Source organism: Patagioenas fasciata, chromosome 4, assembly GCF_037038585.1.
Source record: "Patagioenas fasciata isolate bPatFas1 chromosome 4, bPatFas1.hap1, whole genome shotgun sequence".
NCBI lineage: Eukaryota > Metazoa > Chordata > Aves > Columbiformes > Columbidae > Patagioenas > Patagioenas fasciata.
The window spans coordinates 17,530,897-17,541,393 of NC_092523.1; the positions used below are offsets into that span (position 1 = coordinate 17,530,897).

The following is a 10,497-nucleotide window of genomic DNA, read 5'->3' on the forward strand; positions in this document are numbered from 1 at the left end:
CAAGATGGTATTTTAGCAGAACATAATTTGTTGCTGGTAAATTATTCTGAGTCCAGATGAGTCAATGCTTCAAACATCAGAAAAGCTTAAATCAGACTTCAAGCACCAGAAAATGCAACCACAGAAGATAAATTCATAGGTGACTCAAGTTCATTAGTTCCACTACTCAAAAAATCCACTTGATTTCAATAACAGAATGTCAGCAGATAATGGCAGAGCTTTTCAGTGAGTATTTGACCTATTTCTTTTCTTGTAATTGATCTGGCGACCACCTACAGATAAGAGTAAAGATGTCACAAAGCATAATTTGAGTGTGTAGTAAACAAACGTGGATTTTATGAGAACCACATGGAACCTTCTGATAAGCTCTGACTTGGAATCAAATACTTTCTTATTTTAGAGACATGTGGGAGGAATAAAAATATTACTTTCCCCCTTTTATAATGTTTTCATAATACCTTTCTCCCCTGTCAAACAGAAAACAAACTACTTGGAACAAAATCTGCATGCAAAATAACTTTTGAGTTCTTATCCTTTTTTGATGGTACCAAAGCAATTTGCCATTGCTTGGTTAACATAAAAACACTTTGTTCTGTCACATGTTTAGTTCATATCAGTGACTCAGATGTCAGAAACATTCTGTGATAGCTAATCAGTCAATACCAAGAAATCTTTAAAAGAGCCTTTAAGTGAACATCAGCAGGACTGGCAAATGGAAAAAGATGCAATTCTGGATACAGTTATTACAAAATCCTTGACACCAAGCACATTAGCCTTAAATGGCTAAAATAAATTTCAGGTGGGCTTTCATAATACATATATAAAATTCTTAATAACCTGCATGGTTTAAACATCAGTATAATCTAAGTAGTTTGTGAGTCAGCTGATCGGAGCCAGCGCAGCGAGAGCCAGAGCCGGCGAGGTTCAGTCGACTACGAGGTTTAGCCGAGATTAGAAAGCCCAGAGGGAAACGTACAGGGACAGCGTGACTCCCGGCGGTCCCGATCCCCCCGAAGCCCCGGTAGCCATTGCGAGAGAGCGGCTGACGTGGCGGGGGGCGTTCCCACGGTGACGGCGACCACACCTCCTCCTCTTGCCTTGAAAAAACCTTTGGGAGGGCAGCGACTAGTCGCTGCCCACCAGGTGCAGAGAGGAGCAACCAGCTAGCGCAGCGGGTGTGGCAGCTAGCGCAGCGGGTTGCAGAGAGCACTTGTTTTTCATTCCCACCGACTTATTGCCAGCGTCCCAGACCGCTGATGACCATGGTCGCCTCCAGAAGGAGAGCATGTCTCAAAAAGACTGTGGCAACGCAGACTGAAGTTCTGTCCCAAACGGTGGCTGTTCAGGTCTCCGGCTGCAAGGAGTGCCAGAGCCTGCTGCTGCCGGAGGAGGGAGGCCAGCACTCCACTTGTGTGAGGTGTGAGCAGGTGCAAGATCTGCTCGACATGGTTGTGAAGCTTAAGGAGGAGGTTGAGACGCTGAGGTCCATCAGGGAGTGCGAAAGGGAGATCGACTGGTGGAGTAACACCCTTACGTGCCGGTCGGAAAGGCCCCAGGGAGGTACCCCCGAAAAGGAGATGGACCTCCTGCCCTCCCGGACAGAGGCGGAGGTCCTGAGACAGCCCCACCCTTGTCGCTGTCGGGCAGAGGTAAATGACCTAAAAAAAGATGAGGGTTGGAAGCTTATTCCAGTTCGGCATCACAGGCAGCCCCACTCCCTGCCTGATTTGCCTCCCCAGGTGCCCCTCCGTAATAGGTTTGAGGCCCTGGATCTTGAAGAAGAGGTAGGTGAGGAGGTGGTGCCAAGCCTGCCTACAAGATCACATAGGAAGAGGCGGTTGACTACACAACTGAAGACTACCTCTGATAAGAAAGATAGAAGGGTGATTGTAATAGGAAATTCCCTTCTGAAAGGAACAGAGGGCCCAATATGCAGGGTTGACCCTCATCTTAGGGAAGTCTGTAGTCTACCTGGAGCCCGGATCAAGGATATTGCTAGAGAGCTCCCCAGACTGGTGCAACCGACAGACTACTACCCACTGCTGGTCTTCCAGACAGATGGGGAGGAAGTTGCTTCCCGTAGTCTGAGGGGAATGAAGAATGACTTCAAGGTCTTGGGAAGGATGGTGAAAGATTCAGGGGCTCAAGTGATCTTCTCTTCACTCCTTCCCTCTTCAAGTGACGATGTGGGGTGGAATGGGAAAATTCAATCTCTAAATGGTTGGCTCCAAGACTGGTGCTACAGGCAGGGCTTTGGTTTTTTTGATAATGGCTGGTTTTATAAGACTCCAGTCCGGACAGTGTTATGCAAGAAAGGCTTATCTCGCAGAGGCAAAAGGATGCTGGGGCAGGAATTAGCTGGGCTCATTTGGAGAGCTTTAAACTAGCCTCGAAGGGGGATGGGGTTGTAGTTGGGCTTGCCCCAGAGGGGCAGCATTCTAAAACAGATGAGGACCGGGTGGCCTCCTGTGCCCCTAGGGAGAAATTGGTGTGCTCTGCTCGCTCCCTGAAATGCCTGTACACCAATGCGCGCAGCATGGGGAATAAGCAGGAGGAGTTAGAATCCTATGTTCGGTCGGGAGATTATGATCTGGTGGCAATTACAGAAACGTGGTGGGACAGTTCACATGACTGGAATGTGGTCATGGATGGCTATGCCCTTTTCAGGAAAGACAGGCCAGCCAGGCGTGGTGGTGGAGTTGCTCTCTATGTGAGAGAGCAACTGCAATGTACTAAATTCTGCCCAGGAGCAGATGAGGAATGAGTTGAGAGTGTATGGGTCAGGATCAAGGGACAGGCTGGTAGGGGTGATACTGTTGTAGGTGTCTATTACAGGCCACCAGATCAGACTGAGGAAGTTGATGAGGCCTTCTATGCGCAGCTGAGAGTGGCCTCACAGTCACAGGCCCTGGTTGTTGTGGGTGATTTTAACTTCCCTGATGTTTGCTGGAAGGACCATTCAGCCAGCCAGCCACAGTCCAGGAGGTTCCTCCAGTGCATTGATGATAACTTCCTCATGCAGATGGTGGAGGAGCCGACCAGGAGAGGTGCACTGCTGGATCTCATCCTCACTAACAAAGAGGGTCTGGTTGAAGCAGTAAAGGTTGAGGGCTGCCTGGGTTGCAGTGACCACGAGATGGTGGAGTTCAGCATCTCGTGTGGCAGGAACAGAATAGCAAGTAGAATTGCAACCCTGGACTTTGGCAGGGCTAATTTCGGCCTTTTCAAGCAACTGCTGAGGGAAACCCCATGGGCAAGACTGCTTGAAGGAAAAGGGGCCCAAGAGAGCTGGATTGCATTCAGAGATTGCTTCTTCCATGCTCAGGATCAGAGCATCCCCACACGTAGGAAGTCGAGGAAGGGAGCCAGAAGGCCTGCGTGGTTGAATAGGGATCTGTTGGGTATGCTCAAGCAGAAGAGGCGAGTTTACAGGTCATGGAAGGAGGGACTGGCCACTTGGGAGGAATATAAGGCTGCTGTTAGAGGATGCAGGAAGGCAGCTAGGGTAGCCAAGGCCTCCTTAGAATTACAGCTGGCGAGAGGGGTCAAGGACAGCAAGAAGAACTTTTTCAAATACATAGCAGATAAAACTAATACCAGAGGCAATGTAGGCCCACTGATGAATGAGGTGGGTGCCCTGGTGGCAGAAGACACAGAGAAGGCAGAATTGCTGAATGCCGCCTTTGTCTCTGTCTACTCCGCTGGAGGATGTCCTGGGGAACCCTGTACCCCTGAGACCCCGGATGAAGCCAGGTTAATGGAGGAGTTTGCTTTAGTCGATGAGGACTGGGTTAGGGAACAATTAAGTAGTCTGGACGTCCATAAATCCATGGGTCCAGATGGGATGCATCCGCGGGTGCTGAGGGAGCTGGCTGAAGTCATTGCTAGACCGCTATCCATCATTTTTGCCAAGTCTTGGGAAACGGGAGAGGTGCCCGAGGATTGGAGGAAAGCAAATGTCACTCCAGTCTTTAAAAAGGGCAAGAAGGAGGACCCGGGTAATTATAGACCGGTCAGCCTCACCTCTGTCCCTGGGAAAGTAATGGAACAGCTTATCCTTGGTGCCATCTCAAGGCACATCAGGGATAAGAGGGTCATTAGGGGCAGTCAGCATGGCTTTACCAAGGGTAAGTCATGCTTGACCAACCTCATAGCCTTTTATGAGAATGTAACAAGGTGGATGGATGATGGCAGAGCGGTGGATGTGGTCTACCTTGACTTCAGTAAAGCCTTTGACACAGTCCCTCACAGCATCCTCACAGCTAAATTGAGGAGGTGTGGTCTCGACAATAGAGTAGTGAGGTGGGTTGCAAACTGGCTTAAAGAGAGAAGCCAGAGAGTGGTGGTCAATGGTGCGGAGTCCAGTTGGAGGCCAGTATCTAGTGGAGTGCCTCAGGGGTCAGTACTGGGGCCAATATTATTCAATATATTCATTAATGATTTAGACGAGGGAATTGAGTGTACTATCAGCAAGTTTGCTGATGACACTAAGCTGGGAGGAGTGGCTGACACGCCAGAAGGCTGTGCCGCCATCCAGCGGGACCTGGACAGGCTGGAGAGTTGGGCGGGGGATAATCTGATGGAATTTAACAAGGGAAAGTGTAGAGTCCTGCATCTGGGCAGGAACAATCCCAAGTTCCAGTATAGGTTGGGGCATGACCTATTAGAGAGCAGTGTAGGGGAAAGGGACCTGGGGGTCCTGGTGGACAACAGGATGACCATGAGCCAGCACTGTGCCCTTGTGGCCAGGAAGGCTAATGGCATCCTTGGGTGTATTACAAGGGGGGTGGTCAGTAGATCGAGAGAGGTCCTCCTTCCCCTCTACTCCGCCCTGGTGAGACCCCATCTGGAATATTGTGTTCAGTTCTGGGCCCCTCAGTTCAAGAAGGACAGGGAACTGCTGGAGAGGGTCCAGCGTAGGGCAACAAAGATGATTAAGGGAGTGGAGCATCTCCCTTATGAAGAAAGGCTGAGGGAGCTGGGGCTCTTTAGTTTGGAGAAGAGGAGACTGAGGGGTGACCTTATTAATGTTTATAAATATATAAAGGGTGAGTGCCATGAGGATGGAGTCAGGCTCTTCTCAGTGGCAAACAATGATAGGACAAGGGGCAATGGGATCAAGCTGGAACACAAGAGGTTCCACTTAAATTTGAGAAAGAACTTCTTCTCAGTGAGGGTAACAGAGCACTGGAACAGGCTACCCAGGGAGGTTGTGGAGTCTCCTTCCCTGGAGACATTCAAAACCCGCCTGGACACATTCCTGTGCGACCTCACCTAGGCGTTCCTGCTCCAGCAGGGGGATTGGACTAGATGATCTTTTGAGGTCCCTTCCAATCCCAAACATACTGTGATACTGTGATATGGATCAAACTCATCCAGTTTATCTCACTATCTCAACTGAAACCCAAGTCCATCAATCCAGCATTTTTTATACTTACACATAAATATCTTTGGGTGGTGAGGCACTGGAACACGTTACCCAGAGAAGCTGTGGATACCCCATCCCTGGAAGTGTTGAAGGCCAGGCTGGATGGGGCTTTGAGCAACCTGGTCTAGTGGAAGGTGCCACTGCCCAAGGCAGAGGGGTTGGCGCTAGATGTTCTTTAAGGTCCCTTCTGACCCAAACCATTCTATGATACACAAGATAAGGCTAGCTACTACTAAAAGATCCACATACCTCAAATTCCAAGACATAAGGAAGATATTTCTGTTGCATATCTTTAATCCATAAGTTTGCTCCCTTTTTTAACATATTACAAGCAGCTTTCCCAAAACACAATTAATACAGAGCCAAATGCATCCATTGTTTGTCTGAATATCAGTACTACTGAAGTCAGTGGGATTTTTTTTTTTAATACATGAGGACAAAGTTAAACCAATCCCTCAGATTACACTCTACTGCTGTTTTGCAGTCCAATAAAATTTGCATTTGAAAATTTTAGAACAATACAATTAGTCATTAACTGTCACATTATGTTTCAAATTAAAAGCCATATTAATAAAACGGATTTAGAACTTCTCAAGTTAGTGTCTCAGCAAGGGCAGATTAATCTTTGCCAAGTCTCCTTCTTTGGAGACATTCAAAATCGGCTTGGACACATTCCTGTGCGATCTGCTTTGATGAACCTGCTTTGGCAGGTGGGTTGGACTAGATGATCTCCAAAGGCCCCTTCCAATCCCAACCATTCTGTAATCTCTAAGTGAGATTCTAATTTAATTCATAAATGACGATGCTCATTGTTGATCTCCATTTAAATTCACTTTGGTCCCAGAGTAGCGTTTTGACCCCAATATACAAAATTCAGGGACTATTTTTTTCCCTTCTTACAGGAAAAAAAAAATGAAAGAAGGATAAAAACTAGTCTGAAAACTTGGAAAAGTAGCTGTCCTGCTCACCTGGTTCACTATCCTACTTTCAATAAAGCTTGGTTTGAGATTGAATACAAGAAAAAGAACAAGAAGTGGTTCTGCTACAGTTGCATCTTGGGTAATTACATAATTATATATAATTATGTATATATAAAATACTATATGTAACTGTAATTTTCAATAATTTCCACCTCATAGAGCAAATAGGATTTGAGAGTCCAATTCAGAAACCACAAAGCATTAGTGATTTCCTCATTGACTGAAAACAGTAACTATTCAGAAACATATATACAACCTTATAGCTGACTTACATGCACACAAGTTTTGGAGGAACGTGGTGAACAGAACCTCCTTGTCCTGGTTTTGTTAAAAAAAACAAGTTTCTCTTTTAGTGAATTTGCCTGTCAGCTAAAGCCTTCATATTAGCTGCATTTTCCTGGAGAACCAGATACATGTTTTGGTAAACATAGCAATGGAATGCGAAGTTACTGATAAGCATTGATGGACATCTTGCAAGAGGGGCAACGAGAAACAGGTGACCAAGAAACTGACCAACTGTGTATAACATTCCATTCACGTGAATGCTTCATATAAAAGTGGGAGATCATGAGGATCTCATCCCTTTTTTTTCCCCTTTTGCTTATGGCTGATATTAGGAGAGGACCTTGCTAGTCGTCCCTGCAAACTGAGGCCTAGTGAGAGACTAAATCTAGCTCCGGATGGTTGCACAGTCCAATCCAGGACTTTGGGTGCTGGCTCTGCAGTTGCTGAGACTTTCAAGATTGGTTTTGTATATTTTGTACTATTTTCTCTATTCTTATTAGTAGCATTAGTAAAACATTTTTAATTTTTCCAACTCTCTTCTCTCTGTCCTTCTTTTCCTCCTGATTGCCCGTCCTTAGTGGGAAGGGTGGAGAGGGAGGGGCAAAAGAGGGAAGGGGGGAAGGAGAGGAGGTTAACAATACATCTGCCAGGGTTTTATTGTCACCCCACAATCAAAACCCTCGACACTCCTATTACTACTGCATAATGATGGCCCGATTATGGATTAAATATTACTGTGCTTAAACTTTTAATCTGGAAACTGGAACCGACCAGGTGCATCAGTTACAAAAGCTCTGGAACACCTACTAAATAGGATAGCAACAACTTTCAGGGTTTTTAACCTGTTTTTTACCCCAAGACCTACATCTAAAATTACCACAAAGTAACCAGCATGAATCAACTTTGGCTTATCCTGTGGCACACACCAGAACTGGCAAAGAGAAAGGATGTAGAACAGTGGGTCAGAAGTAGAAAGAGACAACTATAATCAGAGGAGGTCACTATTTCCAAGGACAAGTTAAAAAATCTTGATGTTTTAGAGCATGCTTCCCTCTGGAGCCTGGAGAGCTTCTGAGCTTCATCAGTCCTTTCCTTTTTTGATAGAACTGTGAAACCTACTGGCCAAAACATCTAAATCCGTGCTGCTGGAGAGGTCCTTGCCCTCCCAGTCAGTTGTTGTATTCATTTCTCAGGAAGCGGCTGGCCCTTACTGAGCCCTGAGAGTTAGCTCAGAAAAGAACAGAAGGCCCAGGCCTGAGCCAGAATGCGGTTCCTAGGCCCATGGGCAAGGGGTGTGGCTGGAGGCACCCGGCAAGGCCGGTCGGGCACCATTAAGGCTTATTAATGCAGTGAAGGTGCTGCAACATAACCTGTGAAAACACTGACAACAAACACCTCTATCAGTTAAACAAAGTATCTGGTATCACAGGGTGACTGTGATATTTTATGTGGAGATAAGTCTAAATGGCCACATTTGTGATCCTACTTCAGAATGTTATATATCTTCATATGAAATATCAACTGGGAATCCGGACTTCTGTGGCATATTTACCCTGAAAGCCAGTATGTTGAACTTCAATTTGTCATAACAGAAGCCTGACTTTTATTTCTACCTAGAAATACAAAGCCTAGCAGAAATATTTAAAGCAGACTGGAATAAATAGCTCTTATATCCTGGTTGAAACCCATCATAAGAGACTGCAAGCTGTTGACAAGGGAAAATCCTCATCCATAGGTCTGAGATGCAGGTGGGCGCAAATGGGCTTCCAAACACATATGTATCAAAAATACTTCAGTTTGCGTTATTAGTTTCATTTAAAAGTCCTGGGTTTTTAAAGCCAGAAGACTCACAAAGTTTTACCTGCTCTTCTGTTCCAGTTTCCATCCTCTTCCACACATCTTCTTCTTTTCCTGTTTCCATAGTCTTCTTTTCCTATAGGCAAAAATGCTAGATTAATTTTCCAGTAAAAATACCTTAAATAGAAAGATGGTTACACATTTTATTTCCCTAGAAAATATAAACTCCCATAAAACCCCAACTCATCGAGTGTTTGCAGCTGATTATAGTGTTTTTGTAGAGTCACTATTTCTCCAACATAAAAACTTCTAGGAAAAAGTTAATATGTATTATTCTGTGTTACTATTATACTTGTGCATACAGAATTCATTTCCTCCTCTCTAGGACCAGATGAGGATTAGGCCAGGTCCAGATGTTAAAAAGTTAATACAAAATACAAATGACTCACCTTTAAGAAGCTGTTATCTGTTTTAAACATACACAAATATATGGTAATACGATATGTCAGGAAAAAAACCCTCTCTGCCACATGTATACATGTTTTAAAAATGCATTTTTATTTTAAAATATTATTTTAATAAATATTAATTTAATAAATATATTACATTAATAAAATATTTTTACTTTTAATTTAAAAAATATCTACAAAATACATATTTTTTTTCCTGCTACCACCCTCAGTTCTGCACACACAGCTCAGGTACCCTGTAATCCTTGACACAATTGTGAAGAGAAAATAGTTTCATTATTTTGTTGATTAAAAATCTTCTACTTGAAGAATTAACACTGGGAAGATTCAGATCTGGACTAAGACTGACCCCTAGTGCTTATCTATTTTTTTTTTCTTAGCCAAAAATGAATCTTCTTCAGTATGGGTTCTGACTAGTTGACCTATCATTTGATGGTATCTCATCTGTTCTTATTAGATAACTATCATCGCTTGAGGTAATTGGTCACTTCTTTTATTTTCTTTTTCTTTTTTTTTTTTTTTTTTTAAGCCCAAAGACACTTGATGTCAAATACCTGAAGTTCCTGGTGTCAACAGTTAACTGCTTCTGTTCACATTTTCTGGAGTTAATATATGCTGATGCAGCTAATCATCCCTTGCCTTGCTTCTTACTGAATATCAGTCCCTGCTTTACAATACGTTCTGTAGTTTGTAACATATCTCTGGGGTTTGAGCTTAGTTATCTTACTGTTTTTTCATGAGATACAGCATTTATTTCTGTTCTCAAGTTAAAGGATTTCTGGGAAAACATACTTGAAAAATTGGAGAAAATTACCACTAGTAAAAGAGTCCACCTGTAAAGAACACAAATACTCATTCCAACAAGTCAGTTATACATACTGACTTACATCTTTTCAATTGCCTTTATATCCAATACAAAATAGTAGGATGTTTCAATAAGAAACACACAGTCTGCAAGGTGGATTCAACTGAGGTAGTTCATCCAGGGAACTAAGTAACCAGTTATTTAACAAACTACTTACTTAATCCCCTTTGTTACCTAAATCTTTAAAACAAGCAAAACTATATTGCTGTAGATTCGGTAGCTGAGCAGCTTTTGTCTCACTAGATGGCCATTCTCCTAAGGGCTTTTATTATTTCCAGACGGAGGCCAAGCTTTCTTGTTTTGCTATCCCGATTGTTCCAGTGTGAGGCTCCTGTTTACAAAATTAAACTATACTAATTTTTCCAGATGATCACATCCGGAAAGGAAGAGTGGCTGAGGAGAGTACGAGGGTTTATCAAGCTTAATTCACTATTTTGCAGCAACACACTCTGGAAATCCCCTTGCCCGACGCTTCTCCTCAGCCGCAGCGGGGCTAATACCGACTTTGAAACCGCCGCTCCTGCCGCGAGCGCGCCCCAAGAGGCGGAGGCGAAGCCAGCATGGCCCTCGTCCCCGTACCGCCCTGGCCGCTCCCCTCGGCGAAAATGGCGGCGCGGTGCTTCCCGCGCGCTCCCGGGCTAACGGCCGCTCCGCCGGACCGCGCGCGGAGGC

The 10,497-nt window shown here is 44.6% G+C and overlaps 1 protein-coding gene across 2 annotated transcripts in view; it reads right to left on the reverse strand.

Annotated features, from left to right (window-relative positions):
* Window positions 1-10,412, reverse strand: part of FAM184B (family with sequence similarity 184 member B) — a 58,045-nt gene extending 47,633 nt beyond the window's left edge. Inside the window, exons 1-2 of one of the 2 annotated variants that reach the window (XM_071807339.1) lie at window positions 9,983-10,412; window positions 8,555-8,626 (exon numbers count right to left, since the gene is read on the reverse strand). In XM_071807339.1, the coding sequence (XP_071663440.1) occupies window positions 8,555-8,614 (60 nt within the window). In that variant the 5' untranslated portion in view covers window positions 8,615-8,626; window positions 9,983-10,412. Of the gene's footprint in view, window positions 1-8,554; window positions 8,627-9,514 lie in introns of both variants that reach the window. The other variant, XM_071807338.1, reaches the window with a different exon arrangement.
* Between the last annotated feature and the right edge of the window lie 85 nt (window positions 10,413-10,497).